Source organism: Harpia harpyja, chromosome 7 (genome assembly GCF_026419915.1).
Source record: "Harpia harpyja isolate bHarHar1 chromosome 7, bHarHar1 primary haplotype, whole genome shotgun sequence".
Lineage (NCBI taxonomy): Eukaryota > Metazoa > Chordata > Aves > Accipitriformes > Accipitridae > Harpia > Harpia harpyja.
The window spans coordinates 8753814-8781527 of NC_068946.1; the positions used below are offsets into that span (position 1 = coordinate 8753814).

The 27714-nt window shown below is 44.1% G+C and overlaps 1 protein-coding gene across 21 annotated transcripts in view; it reads right to left on the reverse strand.

The window, feature by feature from the left end:
- Positions 1-27714, reverse strand: part of EIF4G3 (eukaryotic translation initiation factor 4 gamma 3) — a 150727-nt gene that overhangs the window by 14885 nt on the left and 108128 nt on the right. For 16 of the 21 annotated variants that reach the window (XR_008235850.1, XM_052791138.1, XM_052791139.1 and 13 more), the window contains 16 exons: positions 24874-24962; positions 22731-22980; positions 19965-20122; positions 18669-18794; positions 17436-17546; positions 13375-13545; positions 12168-12365; positions 11295-11441; positions 10765-11001; positions 8348-8452; positions 6519-6651; positions 5288-5382; positions 3579-3672; positions 3201-3318; positions 1721-1944; positions 467-582 (listed from right to left, as the gene is read on the reverse strand). Coding sequence is in view for 20 of the 21 variants with exons in the window: in XM_052791138.1 (XP_052647098.1) it covers positions 467-582; positions 1721-1944; positions 3201-3318; positions 3579-3672; positions 5288-5382; positions 6519-6651; positions 8348-8452; positions 10765-11001; positions 11295-11441; positions 12168-12365; positions 13375-13545; positions 17436-17546; positions 18669-18794; positions 19965-20122; positions 22731-22980; positions 24874-24962 (2372 nt within the window). In the remaining variant the exon portion in view is untranslated. The remainder of the gene's footprint in view (positions 1-466; positions 583-1720; positions 1945-3200; positions 3319-3578; positions 3673-5287; positions 5383-6518; positions 6652-8347; positions 8453-10764; positions 11002-11294; positions 11442-12167; positions 12366-13374; positions 13546-17435; positions 17547-18668; positions 18795-19964; positions 20123-22730; positions 22981-24873; positions 24963-27714) is intronic. The other 5 variants (XM_052791144.1, XM_052791157.1, XM_052791158.1 and 2 more) reach the window with 1 other exon arrangement.

Here is a 27714-nt window from a genome sequence, read left to right on the forward strand (position 1 = left end):
CTAGGAAGTGATGACAGCTGCTCAGTAATTTTCAGTGTTTATTAAAAATACTCTGGAGTGGTTTGTTCAATATTTAGTATTGCTTTATCTGCCTCCAGATCAGAACAGCACATACTTTGATAGCTGAATGAAAACCTCAGTTTATTTTCCCGCTAGCTTTTCTGCTTCCAAAATTGCTGTTATTATGGAGCTGCTCAGTGATTCATGACAGATACACATACATCTTGCTACTTAAAACACACAAGCTGGGCTATTTTTCCTATTGCTAGTGGGGCAGAAAACAAGTTTGGGAGACAACTATCCTAAAACCGCCCATGGAGCTGCTGCTGCTGCACTAATTTTGACAGGTCCCACCGTTTCTGTTAACTCTGTGCGAGATGGGTGCTTACAAAGACACTGTTCCTGGAAAGAAAACATACTCTAGTCCCACAGACTTTTCTGCTAAGTGTGGTTTTCATTTGCTTACCTTAAAATCATTAATATGCAAGAACTCATCAATGATAGATTTGCATTTTCTCTCTATTTCCTCTTCTGATAGCGAAGGCTTTTCTTGCGCTGGAGCTGGGGGAGCTTCTGGCTTGGCTGGTAGAAATTTAAGAAAAACAAACACATTTGGAAAAGGAAAATGAGCATCATTTTCAGAGACGACATTCTGAAAACAGAAGTCACCGGAGCAGGGTGTGTTCCCTGTTCCATCATCAGGCACAGGTCACTTCTATCTTGGCTACAATTCCCCTGTATGAACTCTCAATATTTCTGTACATCAACCTTCTCGTAGAAACACACTTGGCAGTGACACAGGTTGCAACACCTTCAAAGCTCTCTATCAACTTTAAATAATTAAACTTTGAGCTGTTACAGTATGCTGCCCGTTTAAAACATGCTGACTGTGATGGGCAGCAAACCAAAGCAATCTCCTGATCACATCCCCAAAACCTTGGTGCCTATGAAGTCCTTTACAAAGTCCCAAAGCTTCAAGATGAGTGCGTGCTGTGTCGTGGCAGTTGAGATGTATTCCTCACTGTAGCAGTTTCTAGATGGTTCCCAGGGACGGAGCAAAACACTGTACTTATTGTAAACGTTCTGTCCACAGGGAACATCGCCCTAAGTGTCCTCAATATTTTCTCACTAACAAATCAGCTCAAGCTGGCAGGAGCAAAAAGCGAGAGCTGCAGCACTGACAAGGTGACAAGCCACCTCAGTGGCTGCTAACACCACACTGCACTGAGACCTGCATGGAAGGAGGGCTGGCAACAATGCAGTGCTAAAAGATACCGTGCACAGTCTGTCCCAGACCCAAGTCACTGCTCTGGCCCTGGGAAGAGTTTGGAAAGGGCAGATCTGGCCTTACTGGGCACTAAAGAAGCATTTCTCCAGAACTGACACTGATTTTGGAGACTCTGAGCCCAGAAACCAGCAGCAACAGTGACAGGATATGAGCAGTGCCATGGAGTGGTGCTTTGCTAGTATCTCCAGTCTTTCAACTCTGATGAATCCTAAGGAGGAGCTGGTGAGAGGAGATGACGCCAAGGCCTGTATGAATCAGTTGTGTTACAAACCTTTGGGAGACAGATCACAGCTATCACAGCTCCATGATGCGTCACTGCGGGCCAAATATTCACTCCGCTGCACAGAAATCTGTCACTTTTTCTCATAGATTTTTCCCTTATGCCTTTTCACACATTCAGCAAGATTCCCCGAGCATGGAAGAGCCACTTACCAGATTCCTTGGCTTTGTTCCTCTCTGCCTCCGTGCTGTTCCTGTCCATCTCCATACCACCTGTTAACTGCTTCACCGTCTCCAACATCTCCCTCCGCTGCTCCTCTTGTGCCTGATTGTCGAGCAGCAGCTCTTTACTGCTGCTGCCCCGTAGGAAGGTGTTGGGACGGGAGAGGGAAGGTGGGAGAGGTTTGTCATTCTTCTCCCTGCCCGTGCTCCCGCGACTGCGGAACAAAACCAGACATGCTTAAAGGTTATGGTACGAGTAACCCCTACTCACAGCACTGGTAATGTTAGAAAAGATACTGGATAGCTTTATAGTAACTGTGGGAAAAAAAAACCCACAACACAAACCTGGCAGGATTGCTGTCTCAATTTTTTACAGTCGTAGCTACACAGAATATAATCGAAATTAACTCAAGTCTCAGAGAGGCAGAAACACAAATATCCACAGAGCGGACAGGCAGAGCCAACGCTTCCCAGAGAACACACGGAAAAGCAATGGAGTCCTTACAGCACCCGTTTTATATGTGGAATGCTGAATTTTATAATGTAAAGGCACTGTTTTACTGTGAAATGGTATGAGCGATGTATTTTTTACCCATTTATTGAAAAACAGCTTCCAAATAGTGAAGGCTGCCAGCAACAGGTGACAAGGATCTGTCCTATTAATTACTGCGTTAATGAGTAAGATGGGCAAAACAATACCAAAATTGAGTAATTTCCAGGTAAGCCAGAGTTTTAGGTCAAATACGAGGGAAAACATCAGAGGGACAAACCCAAGAAAACAGTCCAGCAGCTCATGTGTACTGAAGGAAGAACTACTGATGTTTTAAATGAACTGTACATTTATAAACCATGTCTAGAGCTAATAAATTATTGAGGGTTAATGCATGTTTCATGCTACAGGCTGGAGTGGCTGTAGCCCTGATGAAATCGGGGTGTGTGAGAGAACCGCACAGCCTTATGTATGTATCGCAGGGTGCGGAAGCTCAGGCAGGCTTGGTCACACCTAATGGGAAGGGTCAGACACAGCCAGAGGGTTTTAAGAGCCCTGCTAAATTCCTGCAAGGTTTTAGGCATGGTTTTCTGGATAAATAAACCTACTGACCTGGCTGAATCCACGACCATTGAATCCAGCCCGCATACCTATTTATTACAACATTTCTTCTGAAGAGTTTTTAACCTGTTATAAACTACTAGCAAACGTATCCTGAGATAAAGGGTGACTGAAAAGTGGAAACTAAAACATTCACCTCAATGGCTTTAAAAATTAATACCACCTGTCTCTCCTATGATATTATAAAATATGCATGTGTTTTAAGTTAACTCAAAGTACACGGGGGCGGGGAGAAAGACCCAGCCATTCCTGGAAACTCAATGAAATTCTTTTTTCTGTGTGCTGGTAACTAGAGCAGTAAGTGAAAAGCACAGGTGTACAGACAGCAGAAGGGAAAGTCATCATTGGACTGAAGCTTACCTAGTTAAGGCCCTGCGAGAATCTAATTCTGAAGATGCGGATGAGGCAGATACAGATGAGACTGGAGGCTGCAGTGCAGAAAATCTGTTCAAACTAGTGGCACTTGGTCGTAAGGAGTCTGCGAGATTGTAAAGACAACACAGAGAAGAGCGACAACAAGGTCAGTAGCCGCTGACACCGTGGCATCACAAAATCATTTAAGTAATAGCTGGTTTTGAAGTGATGGGGAGAGAACTGAAGGGAAAGGGTTGGTCCTGCCCCACTTTAACCCTGCTTGCCAAGCAGTCACGCACAGAGAGATGAGCATTCCCACCCAAATCCGCTCTTGGCAAGGATGGCTGGTAGCAAAGCAGAGGGTGACGACCCATCCTGACTTACCCATCTCACTTGCCTTTGCTCCACCACTGCTGCCCTTTCCCCAGCTGCCCAGCTGGGCTTTAGGCACAAGCTGAATCTTCTCATCTATTGTGGGCTGTAAAACACATCAAGACATACCATTACAAGGGTAAATCATACATCTTAATTATAAATGGGGTATTTTTTGGCAAAAATCCTGTCTTGTGAATATGAAAATGCTCTTTAACACGTTTTTGGAAGACAGAGCCAGACACAGACGACATCATAAACAGCCTCTTCCAAAGTGTCAGTGAAAGACGTTCACGATGACCAGGAGCTTCTTTTTATTGGGAACTCTGAAGCTCAGTAAGGAGGAAAAAGCACAGAATATCAGTACTTAAAAGATGTTCAGTTTGTTTGTGATGAGTAAAACAGTTCTGCTGTCCACTCCATCTACCAGTCATGGCTTTGGGGGGAATCTGCACGGTAACAGAATTCAGAGGGTGAAGAATGACAATATGTTGCAGAACTTGGGGGGAAAAAAGTAGTGTCTGACAGGACGAGAATATTGATTTTACAATGCTCAGTAGGTGAATTTATTGATGAGGAGGTTGTGACCCCACAGATCTCTTTGTATGAGCTCCTCTCTCCTTCTGACAATGCAGCTTTTGTGGAGCTAGCTCTGTTTGTACTGTGTTTGTACTAAATGGAGTAGAAGGACTTTTCCCAGATGAGCTGTAAGCCCAGACAAAAGCAGGCTGAATCTCTCCTGCTAATTAAGTTTTGGAGTCTGTTTTATGACTTTCACAAGGAACAAACTGAGTTTGATCTGCAGAAGGGCTACAGTCTGTCCAGGTTCTGCTTTACAGCTCTCTGAGCACCCAGGCACTGAGAGTAAAATTCAGGGAGAGTGACATTAATTGGGACAAGGGAATGTCTAGGAATCGCCCTGATTTATGTGAAAGACAGAGTTCTCCTTGGCGAGAAATCCCAAAGCTGTTCTGAAGATCATTAAAAAAGGAGAAATCTCCAAGCTTGCCTAACCTGCAGTCTGAAATAAATGTCCCAAAGTCACCACTTTAATGGTTAAATAACAGGAAGATGCTCATCTGGAGGACAGGCGTGGAAGTTTATCACATACTGAGGGATGCAACAGCACCACACAGAAGTCCAGAAACACCGTAAAAGCAGACACAGCTCTTCTCATACCACCTGAACCTTTCAAGCCTGGAGTGCTGCCATCTGTGACATGTCAGGAATATTTTGTTTTCAAATTGAATGTGACATCCTCATTCTACTAAGAAGCAGTGTCAGAATAGGGTCCTGAGAACTTGAGGCAGCAAAGGACTTCTGTCAGACAGGTGTTTGAGACCCCTTCTGCAATAGTCATGTGATGTGCTGCATCATCATCACACACGATACCCCACTGACATTCTCTTTTCATCATTTAATAAAATGCAGATTTTCCAACTAAGAGAACTTCTGGGTCACTAAAAGGACATTATGAACCTGATAAAAAGCATATGCATACTCCTTTCCCTCAGAACAAACAAAATAGGAACATTCAGAAGACAACGGAGTCTTCCTTTGTGCTTTATTTACGCACAGTATTAACTCTGGGGATTTAAAATGTCCCAAAACCCCAGTTTTGACCTGTAAACACCGTAATGGTCTTTCCTAGACAGGCAGACACAGTAAGGCAAGACCTCGGCATTTTTGTTGCTTTGAACGAGTCTTGTGCTGGCACCTACCTTGGTGATTTTAAGGAACTTGGTGGGGTCCAGCACTCTGCTGTTCTTTGCCCCCTGCACAGTGTTCCAACCGCCTTCATCGACCCGCTGGACACCTGCCAGATGACAAACACAACTGCCCTTAGCTCATCCCCACTGCTCCAGTGGCACTCCGGGAGAATGCAGGCCATTGTCTCCAAGTTCAATAGGAGGAGGAAAAGACGACGGCACATTTCTGCTAAGCCTCGGCACAATTCTGTGCAGAAATCATGCCTTTCAGAGTGTTTCTTCAGACTAAGATGACATAACTAGCTTGCCTTAATTACTATAAAACAGCCTTGATGTGAAAGATCTCAGTATTTTCAAGGGCTGGTTTTGGTAGTGATTCTTCCTGGTTAGATTTCTCAGTGTGTGTTCTTGTGATCTGGATATGGCTGCACATACTGTGCGTTCATGAGCTCACAAAAGGAGCAGACAACGTGCCTTTGCTAACCCAAAGCCACACTTGTTGCACAGATTTCAGCAATGCTAGGCTAGCCTAGACACAGAACCATTCAGGCAGTCCCAAGTTCCTTACCTTCTCCTGATGTCAGCTTTAGGACAATTAAAACAAAGTCTATGTGTGTTTTCTTTATGCCATGTTTTCACAGCACTTTCATTTGACAATCCTTAGTATTAAAGAATCCCCCAAATGACTTTCTCCTTGCCCTGCTCTGTCCCAGTCTTCATTCTCCCAGTCACTCCAAATTCATCTTTAGGTAGTGCCAGCCTCAAGGGCTGGTAGCAATTTAAGGTAAGGCCAAGGCATTTTCTCATGCTGAGTTAACACCTCACAACTTTAACAGCTAAAGACAACATGGTTACTCTTGAAATTAGATGCTATTCTCTTGAAATTAGATTCTGCTGTATGCAAGAATGGATGGCAAATCTGACTCCTATGTAGTAACTTGTTATAACAGATTTCTGGCAGCCTGTCACAAAAACAAATATGGTTTGCATGAATGTGAAACTTAAGTACTATTGGACTGCAATTGTTTATTTTTACCCAAGGGACTTGTCGCCGAAAAAGCCACACAGCCAATCCGTGCAAGTCTGTTCCTTCTCCAGCCTCAGCCATCATCAGGCCCCAATTCCCTTTGCTCATTACACTTAGGGAAAAAAACCCAGATTTTTTAATTTTATATGGGATTCCCTCTATGGCCACTGGATGTGACATGAATGAAACGAGCAGCCAACTTGGCTTTTACTTTACCCGGTCTCCTCTTCTCTTTGGTCATGAGTTGTTGGACCTTCCTCTGTTCTTCTTGCTCTTCAATCTTGGCTTCTTTATGAATCTGCTCGATGGTCTTCGGGCCCTGGTCTGCTCTCCGTGACACCCAGTTGCACTAGGAAAGAAGCAAAAGTGCTCACAGATAATTCCAGGGGAACATCATAAATGGGCTATTTTGAACACCACGAACAAGGCCTAATCCTCCCACCCTTGTAAATTCTTAGAGGGGCTGCTCCCCAGGGTACTGGGGAAGATTTTGTGGAGCTGGGTCACGTTGCAGACACGGTTATCCCAGCACCACAGGTCAAAGCTACGTACTCTGGTATATAGACTGTGGTATATGTTTTGGTGGAGAATGAAGGCTGCAGTGAAGACCTGACTTTGGAGAGGCATGACTGAATTCAAGACATTTTAACCCCTAGCATCCTGCACATTCCCAGCTTTCCAGTCTTTCTAGGTTCAGAGGAAAGAGATGGACTAGAGGGAGGCTGCTGTCATTCTCTATCCATTTATTACTGATACTGTTTTTTGGAGTCCTTCCTCCAAGCTTGAGGAAAAAAATTAAACCCTGAAAATAAAGAAGCATGAAGCGACCACATTGTATCTGGAGATGGTGTTTTGCCACTCCAGGAATTGTGATGGCTGAGACAGGAATCCTGCAGAGAGAGGTGGAGCTGTCTCTCCACAAAACATTTCCACTGCTTGATGTGTCTATTCAACCATACACTGCACAGATCCATCCATCCCCGGAATAACCAGACTGTCTCTCAATCTTACTACAACCTCATTACAACTTTCGTGGTAATTATCTTTGCGTACCCTGCAGTCAAAATGGTGACATCAGACTCCACAAAACCCCAAACCAGCTTCAAAACAGCTATCTGAGGTATGAGTAAAACCTGCTCAGGACTTCAGTCAAGCGCTGTCTCATGGCTAACACCACGCTGCTATCAGCACCTACCCGGGTGAAATTACAGGTGACCCTGCTGGGGAAGGTTTGTGCAAGCTGCAGTCACATCTTCAGCTGGATGGTGTAGAGACACCCTTCACTGTATGAGACTCCAGCTTTAACGCCTTGGCTATGTTCAAAACCATTGCTCGACTACAACATGGGCAGGTCCCTGTCTGCACAGTGCGGACCCACCATTGTCACATTCTGGTGGCGCGCAGGCTCCATTTGCTTTTGTCTGCACAATATGGCCAGTAAACAACTAGCAGATGCCTGGTTGTGCTAGCAATACAGGCTAATACAGGACCATCTTTTGATGAGATCCATACTGCCATGAAAAAGAGCCCTCACAGTTCTTGCAGCCACACTATAACTGGTCCCCCTGACTTGTGGGGTACGCATCTCAGAGCACTTCAGTCCCATCAGCATGAGTAAGTGCTGGCACCCAGAGCACATGGAAACGAAGACAGCAAAGCAGTAAGACTGACACAGAGAAGCACAGGGGATGTTGTGGGGAAAAACCACCCAAAACCTCTCCTGTGAAAAGAGCTCAGGTGTATATTCTGCAGTGAGGCTAGACTAGCTGCATGAGAAGCCAGTGTGGGCATGTGTCTAACATTAAGCAGAACCAAAACACCTGACACAAGCAGTTCACCTGTCTACCAACCCTGGCCTTCATTAAGGCAAAATGGAGAGATTTCTTGTCTTTAAACAGCCAGACTTTTGGGATAAGGGGCGCAGATCTCCCCCTAACGTCCCACTTCGGCTGTAAATACTGTAAATCCCTGCTCTCATGTGAGAGCTCTTCCAGCCTGGACATGAAAGGCAACATGCTCTTTTACTTACTTGAGTTGGTACCTACCAGCCTTAGGTCTATTACATCCTGAAGCATGAACCGAATCCTTGAAGATGTTTTCCTCTCTTTCACAATCTTCTCCATCTGATTAAAATACTGGTCCATGCGAGGCTACACAAGAGAAACATCATCATCAATGTGTCTTGGAAGAAAATGAAAATATTCCCTCAGGTGGGGAGCCAGCGGGTTTTGTGTTACAGCATTTCTGTGCCAGAAACACATCTGGGGACCCAGAGCTGCTCTCCGGAGAAGTGAGTCTTGATATCGTACGCTCCCCCCAGGTTGGATTTGAGCGTGCACAGTGCAGGATGTGCAGAAAATGAGGCACAAGTCTGTGGGCACCTCCTCTGTTTAGCACATACTTTCTCTGCATTTTTAATTACTCAAATAATCTACACCCTCTGCATGTACGTAATAAACTTGCCATCCATTAAAAAAACCCAAACAAACAGCAATGTGGTTTTTTTTCATGGTACAGCTAAGCTGATCTACTGGCTAGCTGCCACCAGAAAGGGGAGTCCTGCTCTACCTCAGAGCTCCTCCTTTTCATATCAGCATGTCTGCTCACCTCAGCCCAAGAAAAACTGGCTCAGGAAACTAAACGGGCATAAAACTAACCCTGCACACATAATTTCGATGCTTTACCTCCCTGAACTGTCTCAGCCGGGGTCAGAAGCACTGCTTCTCTCAGCAAGAAGCTGTTTAACGGGTTTAACTGTAGTATGAAATCCCACAAGCTCCTTTTCATCCAGGAAGTCGTGATGTGATGGAATCCAAATCAGTTTGCACCAAGACATGAAATAGTATCATTAAAGAAGCCTCCATTACGTCTAAATGTGACTCGCCAGGCTCCAAAAAGCCTTTTTCACCCAAATGGGGGCTTTGGCTGTTTTAAACAAAAAGTTTCAGGGCAGTTTTATAAATGTTTCCCACTCCCTTCTCTAAAAACTAGCTAAACCCTTTTCCTTAAACAAACAAGAAAAACCCTATTAAAATTTGGTTCTGGCCTTGCCTTGGAAAGTTTCAGCTCTGAAAGCAAATGTTTCCAAAGTTAGGAATGACGGGGGAAAATATTTAAAATGGACTTTGTCCAGAAACTTTAATTATAACTCTCACTAACACTTCAGCTTCAATAAAAACACATAATAAAACATCTACCCCATTAATAGAAAATAAATAAAGGATTCTCACTCAATCTTGATAGAAATAACAAATCACAAAGACAGGACACGGGCACCTTCTCACAATGGGTAACACGACACCTGCAAGCACTTCCCTGCTGTGTGCACGCTCCATGCTACACGCTACCACGGCTCGAGGTTGCAGAACCAGCCAGTGCACCAAAACGTTGGCTTTTACAGGGTTTCCATGCTCGCAAAGACCAAAACAGCATCCAGGACTCATCCAACATGACCTCAGCTACTGCTTAGAAGTCAGACCCTGTTTTCTTCCCAAAGCACATGGAGAAATTTAATCCCTGCTTCTGGCACTTTCAAACCTGCATCAATAACGCACGTGTTGTTGCGTTAACAGTGTAGGGTATTTAGGCTGGGGGATTAGGGGTAAACTACGCTGTTTTGGTCAGTGCTCTGCAAAACAGTTTGGGAAACTGTTTCCCCATAAGGATCAGGATTGATCTGCTGTGATCCCTGCAATCCAGTGCACTGAAAGGGAACTCCCTTCCCTGAGCAGCTGAAAACAATTAGCTCAGTTTGTTTCCAGAGCTGAGTCCGACTGATTTCTGGTAAAACCCTCGAATGCTTTTTCATCCCAACCCTGGCTTTTGCGAAGGAGCAGCAGCTTGTCTGTGCCAAGAGAAGCTCATCAAGTGCATAATGCTCTGTGCTTACATATACATTTGTTGGAAAATCGGGAGGAGCATGCTGGAGCACTGCAGTTGCAAAACAGCCGCTTCATTCCAGCATAGCTGGAGACAATGATGACACAAAATAAACGCATCCACCAAGGTTCAGGTAGGGGTTTAAGCCAGTTAATGAGGAGTTTTCTAGATTTAACCCAAACAATACATTCAGTGGTAGCTTTTGTAGGTAATATAAGCCTTCAGTGGTAAAGAAACAACCCTAAATCTTCATGTTTTGGAAACTACAGATAAGAGGTAAATTGGAAAAAGAAACCCATAGGATATGTTGTGCACTTTTAGACCGTGTGCTTAGATGAAATATTTGGAAATGACTAACAACTGGAGAACACCATTGAAAATGATACAGACTCCATGAGAGAGGGGCAGAGAGGAGGGAGCAAGGCCAGGTTTTGATGAAGCATCCACAAAAGAGTGGATGACTTCTCATGCTGTACAGAAATTCCTGAAGAAAAAAAAATAATTCCTCAAATAAAAACACCCCACACCCATTTTTCCATCCCTGCCCAGAAAGCCTCATCTCTCACTCCCAGTCCTGCCCTACCTTTGCTTTCTCAAAGTCCAGGTCCTTGCCAATGGTAGTTAGCAGGCGGCAAAGGCACTCGAGGGACTCCTCATCGTGGTTTTTCAGCAGCTTTACCACGCAGTCATGCATGATAGCCTCCGTCAGCATTTTGAGTTTAAAAAGCTCGCCAATGAATTTTATATTCCCAATGGATCTCCGTCGGGCTTTGTCCTTGGCCTCTTCCAGCTCGTCATGGAGCCGCGTCTTCTCTTCTGGCTGTAAAACAGAAGAACAGCTCTAAAAAACCATGTTCACAGAGCACAGAACTCTTCAAGAGATCCAGTTTTACATTTATAGTTGCAAATGTCCCTGTTTACTTTTTTTCTTCTAAAAACCAAAAAGAGGCTGGTATAAACCCACTAATCAAGGCAAATATTTTTTATTTTACTCAGCCACAGTGACAGAATGAAACTCCTAACTTCAAAATTCCCCCCAAATCGACTGCCATCTTCAAAAGAGATCATTTGCAGAGGGAGCTCTGAGAATTTATGGAGAAAAATACCACTTACAGTGGTAGCAGCTTCCAGTTCTTTCTGCTTCTTTTCAAAGACATCGTCATCAGCCTTGTCCTTTTCAAATTCCTTCTGGCAGCGATTTAACAGCAACTTGCGGAAATTTACCGTGCTCCCAGGTTTGTCTGCCATGGGCACTTTCAGCTGCAGGAGAAGGAAGAAAAACATCAGCAGAAATACGACTAAACTCTACATACAAGCAAGGTTTCCTATAAGCCATCCATTACATTTTATTATGCACTTCATATTCAGCAACACAAGTCTGCAAGGCTATGACAGTTAAGCATCACGTCATGATTTCCAGTAGAGTTTTACATTTCATATGTAAAGTCGCACTCAAAACTTGGCTGACACCACCTCCGCCCGGAGACAGATTACATTTCCATTCACGGGATCCTTTAGAAAGACACGTTGCTTAAAAACACTCTTGTTATGTGCTGAAGACTCTGGAGCCGTGCTCCTTGGTTGCATGTCATGAAGGATCGGGGGGAGAAGGGAGTTACTTTGTCCCAAATTCACTGTCTGAAAACTAGCTGTCTGAAGCTTGGCTCGGCACCTTGGGCTCCCCTTTGAAACAAGAGAAAAACTGAACTTTCCAAATGTGACTCATTGCATCTCGCAACCAGGCAGAGCAAAGCGTCCTCAACTCCAAACAACACATCACTCCAAGCAAAGCCCTCTGCCTGCAGGCTGGGCCAACAAATGTGGAAGAAGAAATCTGTCATGTAAATTATTTTTATTTAAGTTCAGAAACTAACATTTAACTCTGCTCTTGCAGCATTTGTATTACTGCCAATGAGTTCATGGGGACAACGTGCAGAACATTCACCCGTGCAGAGGAATTTCCCATTTGACTTTGGTGGCTCTTACCGTTACAAGACATCTGCACATGTTGGCATATGCCACCGAAAAGCTCGGTTCATCGATAGCCTTCTCGAAGACCAGGTCAATGACTCCTTTCAGCCTCTCTTCGGTATCTACTGTCAGGTCTGTCACTTGCTTCATGAGCTGATTGAACATCTGGGGTGTCAGCTTGTTCAAGATGCTTCGTACCTTGCGGAACAGCTCCTAAACGACAGAAAAACTGTAAGTTTAAGCACAAATCAAACAGGTGGCTTTCAGGAACGAGCTAGGATGCATCTTAAAGATGAACAGAGAAATCCTATAGGAACTTCTAGGAAGCTGAGTTACACACAGACACATATTTGTGCACAGTCCAGCTCCAGTCCTAACTCAGCTACTGGCTACCAAAGACCAAGGCTGTGGGGCAGTATTTTTGGAAACGCCCAAGTGCTTTTTTCAAGCGTGATACAGGCACAAAGCCCTTGCTGTCACCCACTGAAATAATCTGCTTGATATCAGTTTAGCCATGAGATATCAATTAACAGGGAGTGGCCTCCTTCTCCCTCAACCAGAGGTAATCAACTTCTATATTTACTTTAAGGCACTTTTTTTTCCCCTGTCCAGAATGATAATTAGGTCAACAACGCTGCCATTAGCCCTGAGAACAGAATTCCAGTGTCCTTCAAGACTATCCCAACTTATCCTACAAATTACAAGTTTGACCACCAGGCAAATACCTCCACCCAGAGTGGCTGCCCCTCAGAGGAGAGGAGGGAGAGAAAGACACAGAGAAAGCTTCAGAGATGGCACTGTTGGGCTGGGCAGGACGAACGGAGGGAATTTTACAGAGGAACCGCAGTCTTGCTGAGGTTCAGTGCAGAAACGTAGTCTAAAAGGGGATGAAAAGCAAGTTCTGTGCTAGAAGTTTGAGGTTGTTTGCTTTAGAGTGGAGACAGAAATATTCTAGTAAAATAGCAATAGAAAAACAATCCTGGAAGAGAGGTAGTAGGTTGTCTGGTGTTTCCTATTTAGACTAGCTTAATATACAGGATTGCCATTTGAACTCCAGGTCAAGAATAAACACATGAAAAAAAAAAATCAAGGTAGGGGAAAGCTATGATTCAAACTGGAATTCATTGCCCTTTTTTACTGTCTTACACAACAGCAAAGGCAAATTACCATCCTCCTTCTGTTACAGACTGCTGTACTCAGAAGTGCTCGCTAACACTCTCACCTGGGTTTTGACGTTTTCTGGGTCCTCAGTTTGGTTTTCTCTCTTCAGGCTTGGCTTCCAGGCATTCTCTGCCTTCTTCAGGTGGACATCCTCCTTCACACACACAGTGATGATCTTCCTGGGCTCTCTCCTCTGGCCTGGCTGAGATCTCCTCGGTCCAACATTCAACAACTAGGACAAAAACATTCCTTGTTATATCCCCTTTTAAACTCGCATCTTGATAAAACACTCCAGGGCACACGCCAACACCCACTGATGGCAACGCTGACAATCAGCAACTCCTCCTAGGACTTTGAGGACTCCCTCCAACCCAACACACTGGTCCGGGTTGGTCAGAGGGAACATGAAGACACCAAACACATTTCTCTCGGGCAGCTTTTCCCGAAACAGATATGGGATGACCACTGCCTACATGCATCAACGATGCTCCGGATGTCACTTAAGCACTGCAGAACTGAACCTGACTGACCAAAACGGTCTCTTGAAAGCCAGAAACTGCCTAATTGAGACATTGTAGCAAAGGCATATTTAAGGATTAAATCAGTCCTTACAGGTGTATTTCAAATGTGCCATCCCAAGCAATTAGATAATGATAAATTAGCACCTCTGCCAAAACCATTAGGTTTTACTGGAGATTGCTTCAAACAGAGCCATTTGAGACAGGAATTATATAAACCACACTGAATGGAGCATCAGTGCAGCTCCTGCATTGTAGAAATACAGATCCTAACAGATGTGGGTCAAACTCTTTGTAGTTTCACAGAAGAAAGGGAAACATGGTACTTTGTTTGAAACAGCATCAAGTGCCTCTCTGCAATCCTGTATAACATGGTGCTCCTCCCAGTCAAATCAGGTATGAAAACTGCCCAAACTGGGGCGTTTTTCATCAGTTGTACAAGTGATAGGGCACAAGACACCCCCAAACTCCCTCTTCATCATCTGGGAGCTTCTGATTAAGGACTAAAGGTAATAAATGCTGTCAGGAGGTTATTCTTCCCCTGCACTCTTTCATATTTCTGAACTCATTTATTAGAAATGTCCAACCTCAACATAAAAATTAGTGCAGCAACAAAACTCCATTATCAAACCCCATTACTTTCCACAGAAGTAATTAATCTCTTCAGTGGACAGTAAGCAACCTCCACATGAAGGATGAGCCCTTTAAAACATTTCTTTGTTCAACAAAGGGATTCAACGAGCACCAGAAAGGCAAAACCATCTCAGTTATTCAAACAGCTTCACTGAATACGAGAGGAAAGAACTCTTAGCTGGTGCCTCTTATGTCATGTATCAGCCCCAGATCTGGTTTTGCACTATTAAAAACCAAAATCCTCCTTAAAGGCAGGAGCTTGTATCTGCGATTTGAAAGGCTTAGCTTTGACAATGTAAATGTGTGCCGCCAATGAAAGCAAATGAACATAATCACCACCACTGCTGGAGTTCTCATTTGGGCTTCATTATGGAGTAACAGCAACAGAGTAAGATGTTGTCAAAAGACAATGACCTCATGCCGTGACGCGCTTTGTATGCCTAGGCTATGCATGGACAAGGGCTACGTGGCGCAGTGTGTTAGCATGCTGCCCCACCACCTACAAAGACCTGCGTTCAGATCCCACTGGCACACGCAGAAATAATCCATCAGATCATTCAAACTTTTCTGGGCGTAAGCTGTAATTGTAACGCAACCGCACGAGTCGATCGCTCCCAAGAAGTCAACAGTGGAACAAGACAGCAAGAATGGGGAGCCTTCACAATGCTTTTGTGTGTTAAGATACCTTCCTAAAACAGTTGTCAATCCCTCCCTATGACCCCTCTCTGCTCCCACTCAGCCCTTGGTTGACAGACGCAGCAAAGTCTGCTTTGTAGCCCTGCGTTGAGACATCCACCTCTGTTTTTAAGCAATTTCACACAGTTTTGCTGCCCAGGTTCTAACCACGCAGCAAACGTATGGCTGTGGAAAGACAAAACTTCCCTCCAGCTGAAAAACCAGACAATAATGCAACAGAAAACCGAATGGTTTCAGCCACGTGCACTAGACCTCATCACACAGCTCCTTGCCCATGGAAAGCTTGGTAACCAGAGCCAGACTGGCAGCGTGCTCTGAAAATCAAAACGTTTGGGCTCGTTTCTCCCAGGAACACGGGCAAGGTAACCTGCAGCCACCCCATCTCTCTTGCACAGAGGCAGCTCTGGTCTGAAGGATCTTCCAACCGCAGCTGGGCTGGTAACGCGTGAGGACAGAGCCGCAGAGCCATGGTGCTTCCTCGGGTATGGGTCCATGCAAAGCCAAACCGCTGGCTTTTAGAGCAAACGCAACCCCCTGAAGGAGGTGACTATCTCCCTTGCAGAACTGATGGATGCAAGGAGCACTTGTGCATCTCTTGAATATCAGCATGCTACATGTCACAGCCTCCTCAAATCTGGCTGCCTTCGAGACCAGACCTTTAAGTGCATTAACAGAACAAAGGCTTTCTTTAAGATTGTATTTTTTTAATATCTGTGAATAAACTTGGTTCAAACTGTTTGATTAGGTTTTAAAAGCAGTGAACAGAAGCATCCTTTGCACGTGTCATAAAATAATATATGGATCAAACTTTTAATAGAAAAAAAATCTGTGGTTTTTTGGTTCCAAATTTGTGAAGTGACAAGTTAAAGAGGTGCTTGAGCTTATGCCCAGCCTCCTTTTTGTAAGCCAGTCCAAGTAAATAATAATGGTTCTGTAGTACCTGTGATTACAGCGCTACAGCTTGCACTGAAATAATATTTTCCACCAAAGGCACGGAGAAGTGCTCACCAGATGTTACTACATTAAATCTGAAGTACCTGTCTTCCGGATGAAGGGGGGGGGGCGGGGGAGGGGGAGGAAAGCAGAAAGAAACAGGGACAAGCCTCCTGCAGAGGAGCCAAAAACTCACAGCAACAGAGTACGACCTGGTGCTCTCCCTCACGGTCCACTTCCACTCTTTGGACACAAGTCATGGTAACGTTTTAAAAAACATCCAAGAAAATAAAGAACTGCTTCTCCCTCTACAACAGGCTGCAAATGCAGAAGGCGAAATCAAGGTTAGATGCTAGAAGTGATTCTGCCTTCCAGGGAAGCACAAGAACTGAAGTGACTCAAGTTTCCATCACCTCTCAGGAAGGATAAAAGCAGATGCATTCTGCCTCAGCATCCAGGGACGGACCAGTCCTCTCCAACCCTATTTCTCTGTGTTTGCATCTCGTTACTCGCTGCACTCATCTAACTTCTTGTCTACATCAAAAAGCGTTTATTAGCTGTATTTTGTTCCTGTGTAATTACACCCCTTGTGTTGTTTGATGCGACATTTGTTAGTTCTAAAAACAGTCATACAACACGTTTAAGTGAAAAGAAGGCAATAAAGACAAAAGCCGAGGAAGCAAAATAAAAGATTCTTAACGTGCCGAAAGCTTGTTAGCACTGAGCTGCTCGACATTATTTCAAGGGCAAGGAATAGGCAGTGGGGTTTAATGGTTTATGGGCATGGCCTGTGTAGAGGTGGAATGACCGAGTGGACAGACAGTGCACACGCAGATTTTTGCCATGCTTTACGAGAAGATAACGTCTGATTTTGCTCGGGGCTGCAAACCCTCTCATCCTATAACCACCGACGTCACAGGACAGCAGGGCTTGTTAAATAACGTTACCTTCCAACCCTCCTCGAGAAAAACGCAAAGAAAGGCTCTACTCTGTAAAGGCGCAAATGTAAGATGTATGTTATGTGCTGAATGCTCCAAATGAACGGGGTAAGCGGGACTTACCTTTTCTCCCCCTTTCCACAGGTCTGCAAAGTGCAGACCCCTCGCGGATCCCGCTCAGGCCAACGTCCCAGCATGCCCTCAGCTGGTGATGTCCCACCCACCACTGAAGACTGCCTAGAGGGGTACAATGCAAGTCTTGTTTCGTTTTTTTTTTAAACAATGTTGCACCTTTTTGTAAAGTTTTCTGCCAGTCTTTCTTTATCAACAGTGGGCATTAGGGAAAAAGACAACTCTACAAAAAGGTGCAAAGACTGGGGGGGAGAGGGGGGGATTTGGCTTACCCCTATCGGCAGGTTCCTCAATGGTGGGTGAGGCGAGACCAAGAGAGGGCATGCTGGGGAACCGCACCGAGCCAGGGAAGGCAATCCAGGGTTGCTCTGCACTTTGCAGGCCTGCGGAAAGAGAAAGAGCGACAGGGACGTTACCAAGATGCCAAGAGGCTCGAGACATTCAGCGCACGAAAGGAGAGAAAGCGCCAGAGTACAGCCTGCAAGTCCTAAATATAGGAAGCAGTGTTGACCTCAAACAGCTTCGAGGTTTCGGGACTGGGTGGTGCTCCGAGAGAAACTGCGGCACTGAAGCTACTCCAAGACATGAATGCGCACCCCAGAACTGAGGCACCAGCCACGAGACTGCTCTCAAACCAGAAATATTACATCAACTCAAAATCGCCGGGTTTGACTCTGAGCCTCCTGGAAATCTGCACACTTGGAAGTCAAGGTTATTCAGTGAACTCTTCTGAAACCAGCAGTTTTGAAAGATAAATGATAGCTATGTTATTAGATGTATCTAGATGGATACATTGGATATATCTTGATAGATAGATGAAAAATCAATAATTGCACCTAATGGAGGCAACCTCCATCCTCCAGCTGCAGCTGACTGGGTGGCACCGTGCTGGGGGCACCTGCACCCCAAGAACGAGGGACGGCAAAGGCAAGGAGGAAAAATTCAGAAAGGGATTTCAGAGTTTGGGCAAAGCCAGACACAGGGAAAAGAAGAGGAGGTGAAAGGAAAGCAGAGGAAAAGGCAGGAAAACAAGGAATGAAGTGACCGAAGCAAAGCAACACGTAGAAGCATAGAGAAGGCAAGAACATACACAGGTGCTGTGCATACTCTTTTTTTTTGGTTAGTAAAATCCATTTGCCCTGTTGGCACGTTTTATAAAATAGACTCCTATGATGACACACACTGACGCCGGGTTGTTGTATAAGAAATGTGCATTCGCACACATGTGACTGCCAGGTCCTCAGCGTGGAAACGTGTTTCCATGCCTCTCGCACAGGAAAAAGGGGAAGGACATCAAATCCATTTAAGACCAATACGTACCAGTTAAAAACATCCACAACGTTTTTCTAATCTGCCTAAACTTTGACAGCCAAGAAAACATCACCCTTGCATTCATCCTGACAAAACCAGAACCACTGGAGCATCAGAAGAGGCCGAAAAGTGTGAGGATGGACTTCATCGGTGTTAAGGCCAGTTTTTAAGTTAGCAAGTTGGGGTAAACTCACACTTCCAGGTACGTTTCTTCCACCGGAGGTTTGCCTTCCAAAATCAGCAAAGGCTGGCGTGAAGTCTGGTCCTCGAGGCAGTATCCGAGGGTCCAGAGTTCTCAGTGGCAATTTCGGCTGATTGACCTGCATCATGGAGCAGAACAAACAAACAGGATCTGTTCAGCGGGTGCTGCAGCTACCAAAGTTCATGCAAGTCCACAGACAATCTCTGCTAAACTGCAATATTTATATTTTATATCCAAATTAACGCTTTCAACAAACCGTGCACGTTTTATGCATCCATGCTTACACTAAAAATACGCATTTAATTTAAAATACGTCTTCTGCAGGTGACTATTGAGGAAATAGGTGGAGTTCAGAAACATTTCAAGGCTGAGCATGGCTCATGGAGGATAAAATTATGGCGACACAGGCCCATCTTCTGCAAAATGAATGTGATAGTCTTGGTTTAGGATCACAAAACCGCCACCTTCCCTCAAACAAATGTCTTCTGTGTTAACAAGACAGATGGCCAACTGAGCAAAGGAAGCTTAAAAGCAGACAGAGCAGTGAGAAGCAATCACGGAAAACTAGTAGGTGGATGAAACCGTTTTGGGAACAAAGCTGCGTTTTACAATTTGTCTGGGTATGAAATTCAGAATGGAAATGTTTCTGCACGTGAGGATCACCTATATCCTGATCTGTGCTTGAATTTTAAGAGTGAGTCTGTAGTGGTTACATCAAAATCAATGAACTACATAGTTCTAACTGAGGTGAGAACAAGGTCTTGGTGTCAGCACTTCAGAAGTAACAAGTATTTCAATAAGTGCATACATACAGCAGAGAAAATCACACCTGTAATAAGGCTGGATAGAAATCATAAAACTTCTTGAGAGTTGAGGTTTTAAAGATCTTTTATTAGATCAGCTCATAAATAGTGACACAACTGTTTCAGACCAAAAAAAGAGTTTGCCCAAAAGCTTGCCTATACTTTCTAACCATAGAATTGATCTAATAAAAGACACTGCCTCTCTGTTCAGTCTTGCTTTGCTTATATCCTTAGGTCTTCATGGCTGTATCATTTTAAATTTTAGTAACAACCCGGTATAACTTAATTCAGATAGAGACCATTAAAAACGCATCAGTTTTTAAATCATCTGTGCACATTCATCAGGCACCAACGCCTCTGAGGAATTTTGTGATGTGGCATCAGCCAAATTATTTCCCCTTCCCAACAAAAGTCTGCATCAAAACGGTGCAGGAATAAAGCATGCGTTAAGGATCTTTTATTTATAATAAAAAAATTGCACGCACCTGTTTTATTGGCTCTCCTCTCACCTTGTCGAGAACCACGTCACTTATGGGAGGCAGCCCCTCCGGCTTTTGGATACAGGCAGGCATGAACTGGAAATCCAGGAGGAACTCCCTGTCGTACTGCTTCTTCCCCTCTGGGTCCAGGGGCTTCCACTGCTCTATAAGGAGAGAAGGTGCCTGAGATTCATAGGTAACAAAAACCTCCACTCTCCAAGATGTGTTTCTGGTAAAACCAAATGGAAGAGAATGTGACAGCTGCCTGGGAAATTTTAATTTATTTTAATTTTGAAGGCAGCGAGGACAGGAATACACATTGCATTAAAGGAACATAAACAATGGGGAGCATATAGCCAACTCCAGCAGCAACCACACAAAGAACTAGTCACTAATTCCAGTTTTAACACAAGTCATCTCATTTTAACTCTGAATTTAGTGCTCTCGTGTGATAGGACTAAAAAGGGACGATTCCCAGTTTCTGGGTGAAAACGCAAAGTTAAAGCGGCTGGTTTTGTGTAACACGCAGAGCTGAAGAGAGGAGAGCACCGCACAGAACAAAAATATCCTTTGAAAATGTGAAAACATTAAGTCTTTAACAACCCACACTGGAGATAACAGTGGGAACAAAAAGAAAACACACAACCACAAGCCACGCTTTAAAAATTACAACTTTTCACCCATTTTTTCAGAGGGCTTTCTGGGCAAGAGAACTGCGGTGGAGAGGACCTTGCCTGATGCAAATCAAAATATAAACCTACAGCCATTTCAGCACAAGGAAAATTAGCATCTGGTAGCCTAGAGACAAGATTTTCTTCGCCAGCCGCACAGTTTGTTTGAAGTTAGGAACGAAAACGTGGACTTGCTCAGCAGCCAGGCTGACTAGTCAGGCCCCTAAGCGGGCGGCATGTTTTTATCTGAAGGAAAACATCTGTACGAGATGCCACCTTTGTATTTCACTGATGCCAAATGGCATTGCTTTCCATTTATCCAGCCGTTCAGGTTCACTGTTAAGGTATTCTATTATTTCTTTATTTCAGTCCCTAATCACTGGCTTTAGGTCTCTGGGTTCTCACCATCCTCATCCCCGCAGAGGCCACGAACAGGAACTTATTTCAAGCGATGGATTTTAATATTGGAAAAGAAAATATACAAAAGTAATTACAATTTTTAGCTCTTTGCACAGTTTTGCTCCTGAAGAGCTTTGGGATAAAGGGGTACAGAAAATAGTTTGGCTGGCTAGCTGCATCCCAGCCAGAATTCCCGGCCAGCTGCCTATCCACTGTGTCACACCACCCTCCATTTATCATGGAAAAGTACCGACAGCAACAAGAAACAGTTTATATGTAGTTTTCTCCTCCTGGAAAGATCTTAATAAGCTGTTTTAAGGTGAAAAGCAGCTGGGCAGCGTCACAGGCAGGCTTTCTGGATCCCCAACAAGGGGAGAGACTGGGATGTCACACACGATTCCTCCTATGGTCGACCAAAAGGCAAAAATCCCCCTTTTTAGAAAGGGCAGAGCTGAAATCGAGGATTATTGCACCAAGTGGCCAGGTCTGCTTCACAGCACACAAGTCGGATGCGTGTTGCTTTCCAAGGGATCGATCCAACCCCTCCAGCTGAGTGGAAGGACATCCACAGCCAACTGGGATCGTTCTGACTGCAGTGAGTGTTTCGGAGAGACAGCTGATGAATTATGGATTAACTTCAAGATGTGCTTAACTAATGAACTGGTAAGCTACCGTAAGTGTGTGGTAAACTATCAAGAGGCCTCTACATTTTCTCCTAATGATGCAATAGCACCAAATTAATAAAAGAAAAGCAACTCAGGTCTTAGAACAAAGCAGCGCTGAAATAGCAACTGCAGTGTAATCACTTAACAGTGGTGCTCCTTCCCAATACCTTGTCCAGGCTTTCACAGTCCTTCCTTATTTTGTTTTATACTCTTTAATTTCTGAGCTCTTAAGAAAATGACTAATTTATTTTGAGAGAGCTTCACCTGAAAAAGAAATGGCTCAAAAATTAGTAGCAACCAAGAAGTAAGTTGGTCTCAAGGTCTCTTAATGGGGTGAATTAATAGAGGTTCAGGTCTACAAATTAAATACCTTAATAAATAACAAAAACACCCCTTAAGGAATAGTACATCCAGTGCTAAGCAGCAACAAAAGGACTGTATCCTGTGAGCCTGCACTTGAATTATTTTATCAAAAGAACTGCATGCTCACAGTTCAATAGCAGAGCCTGGATTGAAAACCACATGCTGTTTCTTTTCTTTTCCTTACTCTTCTAGAACCCTGAAGATCTATGCAACTGTTTAGGCAGGAAATTAAATCTGTATAAACTCACATACTCATATTTAGGACCCAATCGGAACTTTCAGATCTCTTATTTAAGAAGTATGTCCGCTTATATGGAATCTCTTGGATCGTCCTCAGCTGTCGATCGCAGGGGAACCAATTCGCCGCCATTTCCACTGTGCTGCAGCCAACATCCACATGTGCAATAAATTCAAGGAATCCGGGATTTTCTCTTCTCTTCATTACCACCAGCAAGAGAAAAACAACTTTCCTCTCATGCTCCCCCAGAAGGTCTCTCTGAGCCTGTTGGTTAGTGGATCCCGGCAGAGTCTGACACGGTGAAATGCCGTACTCCCTTCCAGCCCCACTGGAAACATCCTTCCTTCCGCAGGGAGGATGCACGGGGTGTTAGCAGCCCTTAAAGGAGGGAGGCAGAAAACTAAGCGAACATGCAAGAGTCTGAAACAGGATTTACCTGGTTTATACTGGTACACTGGCCCTTCACTGGAGCTCTCTGTGAAGCCTGAGTTTGCATCAGTTCCTTCTCCCTCTGAAACACTCTCAGCACCGTTCCGGACAGGTTCTGCTTCCTGCTCTCCATTTTCTTCCACAAGTTTCACTTTTTTAAGCTCAGAGGGGTCTCTCTCCAGTTGAAACCCATGGCTCATTTTCTCCTGTTCAGATTCAAGTACTTTGTCACCTGAAAGTTCCTCTTCTACTTTAGGCTGAAGCAACAGATGGAAACACAGAGGCTACGTTAAAAACACCCTGCCAAAATTCGAAGCACGCGAAACGGCTCTTCATTTATTCATACAGCATTTTTGCACGTAGCAGGAATACATATGCATCTTAAACAGCGATATGGAACAACATACAGAACAGCCAGATGATTTATCAGTTTGTTCCCGGAGATAACCAACCGATATTTAACAGTGCAACTGGAAAGGCTTAGCATTGCCCGTGAAAACCCCAGGAGCTATTGGGATCGGATGGAAGGAACTGTTAAGCCCTATAGCATGACAGCCATGAGCAATCTCAGCCTGGAAAGGCAACCTCGCTCTTCTCCTCTCCTGCAGCTCACCAGCCACCTTAAAGGGCACACCACGCTGATTTTGGGGGGATCCTTCCTTTAAATGTATGCTGCTAATTGCAGCGGATCCCGATAAAGAAGGTAATGTGACATACAGCCACAATTTCAGCATCTCGGTTTCAGGAAAAGCATTAATAGTATCCCTGGCTGTTAATTTTAGAGCTCTCCAAGGACACAGCCTTATTCTGCATTCAGACAGAGGCGGTGTTAGGAACACACTTCTCCTGGGAGAAACTCCAACACGCCTAAGCATTAAACAAAGGAAAGACTTAATTGAGGATGCTCCGGAAGAGGCTCTCGATCCTTTCGAGATCTCCCTCCTGCCCTCCCTACCTGAGGGCACTGCACCCTGAAATGCTTTTTGCAGATTTTTGAAGGGAATACTCTGAAAAATTAACATCAGTGAAAACAGAGAGTGGTCCAGGAGACAAGACTCCTCCAATAAATAATGAAGAAAACGTACAGAGAGCATAAACTTGCTGGCACAGCCCCAGCGACATCCTTCGCTCGCTGGCTTGAAAACGAGCACAGGGATGCTTTTAATTTCCTTGGATTACCCAATCATCAGCTTTTCCATTGCGCACAGACCAGCTGTCACAGCGTGATACCTTGCACGTGAGCATTTTAAGCATCTATTCCCCCACAAACAGAGGGGAAAGCACTTATATACCATTTGGAATGTGTAAATGAGCCTATGTGCTGCAAACGCTTGCTTCTACAAAGGATGAAGTATGGTCCACTAGACTCAAGATTTACTCTGCAGCAACATGTTTTTATAGCGGAAAGGTTCAACGATGTTTGTGGTAAGGGAAAGTTGTGGAGGAAATAGCAGAGGAATAATAATAAAACAAAAATTCGGAGTGAAGAAGCAACACCTCTCTGCCTGACATCTGGACGACATCAGGTTTTATATATGCACAGGGCAGTCTAAATTTTTACATTTTTACTCTCTTACCCCCTCTGTGATCTATTCTAACCCCAATTTTACCCAGGACATTAAACAAAGAGGTTCCTCCTGCAATATCCCTACCAGAATGGCAGCAAGGGAGATTTTCTTTACTCATCTAATTACTGTCGAGGTGGTTTTGCCTGAAAACTTCAGCGTTTTCCTTTCCCAACTTCTCCATCAGATGGTCATCAGGAAAACTAACCTTCGGCCGTGACATCACAGTGACATCACTGTGCAGCAGAACTACCTGCTAAATGTCACTGTAGCGGCCTGGGACCCAAATGGGGCAGTGCTAAGGGATTTAAACCCACTTTTAGCTCATCCTTCGCTGGAAGGACAGCAGTTACATGTTTCTGAATGGTGGGAGTCGTTAAATTAGGCCAGAAGGAAGAAAACTGAAGAGCTTCAACAGGGAACAGACTAAAATGCTGGGTAATATCACAGTTCCACATACCCCTCCCTGAAAGTCTGCTCTGGATCCTTGCAGGACAACTAGGAAGCAATGTGTCTAAAATAGAGTTTAAACAGAGCAACATCATCATTAAATTTGGATAAAGCAAGACTGTGTTTCCCTCTTACCTCTGTTTCCGCCTCTATCACCTCCTCAGTGGCTTGGGTCCGGTCTTTTGGTTTCTTCCACGTCTTTGGTGCAGTTACAGCTGTTTGGGCTGCAATATAAGTGTACATCTATTACAACACTAAATTATACGGAGCAAATTTGTCCGTGGGTGATGCACTTCCCTCTCGCGTGCTGGTTTTACATACAGGAAAATGAAGCAGTTGTAGCCTTGCGGAGGATTCAGCTTCTTATTACCACTTTTTGTTTCAATGTGGTAATAACACAATTGTTAGTGTGACATTAAAACACGGTAATTGTTTTACAAGTTGCTCATTCAAGCTTGAAATGGTACTTGTGATAGCAAGGAGTTTATTCCCAACAGTATAAGGATCACGCAGGGCAAAAGAAAACCTTCAGAAACTGAATTTTTTTGAAAGATCAAGTATTGGATAGGAGTGAAGGTTGTTCTCAACATATTTTTTTCAAGAAATATTACAAGAATTAACCATCATCTGGACTATAACCATTAACAGGCTGAAAATTCCAGTATCTCATCCAAAAGGACAATTCCTCCAATCTTGCAGCACTGCTGGCTCTTCTGAGCTGGGTTTATAGCTCAATTTAAAAGCAGGTTAACAACTCCACCATTCATTAATTTCCCTGGCCAACCAATTCAAAGAAAACACCATATAATATTTCTAAGATCAGCAGTGATTTACTCTAATCACTTTTTAGCCCCCCAAAGGGTAAAAGAAACCACACAATATATTAAGAGGAGACAAAACCATTAATCCAATATGCTCGTAATTTGTTGCAAGTGCTACCAGCTTAAATTCTGATACTAGGCACATATGCATATTTAACACAGAGCATAAACAGAATTGATTTCATGATTGAAGTTTACTGCAAACAGATTTCCAGCTCGAGCCTTTGGTTTCTAACAGATACTACAGAAAAAAAACCACAGTTCACATTTCTTTTATCACAATAAAAAAGAATTTTGAAAGGCTCTTCAACTACAGATAAATGAAAAGAAAGAGTGTTAATAATGGCCTACTTTGTTCCTATGGGCAAAGAGGAAACTGGATTTGTTACGTTCCCACTGCCTCAAAAGATATGTAGGAGCCTCAGCGGCTTCTTAACAGCGTTCCTCTGTTTGGAGAGTGACTATAGTCTTGCAGAAACACTGCGGGCTGTGGAAATCACGACACTCAGCACACTGGCCCCAACCCAAAGCGCAACAGGAGCTATCATTGCTGGTAACAAGATTTTTATCTTCATGCTAAACACCACAAAAGTAAATGTTAGTTTAAAAAAAAAAAAAAAAAAAGTAGTCTAATTCAAATATTCAAACATCAACTGGTCATTCACAGAACTCATGGTTCATGGAAGAGCTGGAAAAAATCATCCAAGTCTCCCAAACTCCGAGTCCCACACACCTCATCCATCACAGCACTCTACAGAGAAACTTCAAGCTTTAAGAGCAGGGCAGAGCCCCAGCAGTAACCCTGAATTTCCTGGGGCTCAAAGGAGAGTAGAGAAACGGCCAAGCAGACATGGATTGCAAAATGGCTTTGCCTTACGTAACCAGGGATTAGCTTTTATTACTGCTAACAGAAGTTGGCTGTACCCTCACAAGAATAGCTGAGTTATTCTCACCGCCTTGGGGTGAAATCGGGGTTGGGTAAGGACCAGGTGTCCACACAGGTGGTAATTTCTGTGATTTAGCAAAGCATGGACCTAACTGAGGCTCCACAGTTCCCTCCACCACATAATCTGCTAAAATTTAGTGCTTTTCAGAAGTCAACCTGCTGTTTTAAGGCTGGACATCAAGCCCCACTGCCAAGACACTATGCCTTCTTGTTTGGTGATGCCAATTCCACACTTTGGGGGGATTTCTTCAAGGAGGGGGTCACATCTGCACAGTAATGACCTAAATACTGCCATAACCAAGTAATTTAATTGATTAACTCCAAAGTTTTTAATTTTGCAGAACTTCACTCCACTCAAGCTCAAACTACACTATGGAAAACATCCACGGTGTAAATGTTTCATTTTTAAATGCACAGAAATAAACTCAGGGTCATGGATTTGGGGTTGGCAAAGGTTTGGGGTGTTTCCTTCCCCAGCTGTCAGGATGCTAACATTATTGCTTCTCAATAATGCATTTTTTTCACCTTTTTGGGGGCAAAAGCAAGCTACATAGAGGATGTGATCCTGCCGAGCCTCCTGAACCAGTCTTGCAGCTTTTGCCTTGTTTTAATCGTGCAGATCCTTTTCCTGCTTTGGGGCTCCCCTGCATGAGGACGCTTGGCAGGATGCTTGCCTTTAATCCCAAGACACAGCAGCAGCCTTCGCTTAGCCCTGTAGTTTTGCAGCCTGTAACTCCATACTAACACCCAGCCGTATTTCAGAGCTGACTGGGGTATGCCGGCGAGATCTCCAGAGACATTGCTCAATTTTTCCCCTCTTAAAATAGCAGACATCAGATTTTTTTTCTGTTGAGTTCTCATTTCTGCTACAGGAACTGACTCAATAGGAGAATTTATGCTAATGTATGCTTAGAAAATTGAAGTGAGTTTAGGTGCCAACTCTCCCAAACCCAAAACCCAACCAGGACAACTATGCTATCTGAAAATTGAGTTTCAGCTGTGAGGCACAACGTGAGCCATATTGAAACCAAAAGGTAACATGTCTAGTTTGGCTGTCGGCAAGGGAGGTCTCCTGACACTTCTGGTCTTTCTCTCAATTTTCCTGTCCCCCCAAATTCAGCATTTTGCATGCACACCAATAATCAAATTTGTTCTCAAATGGAGGTTCATTTTTGCCTGCAGTCACACATTTCCAGAGCTTGTTTTCAG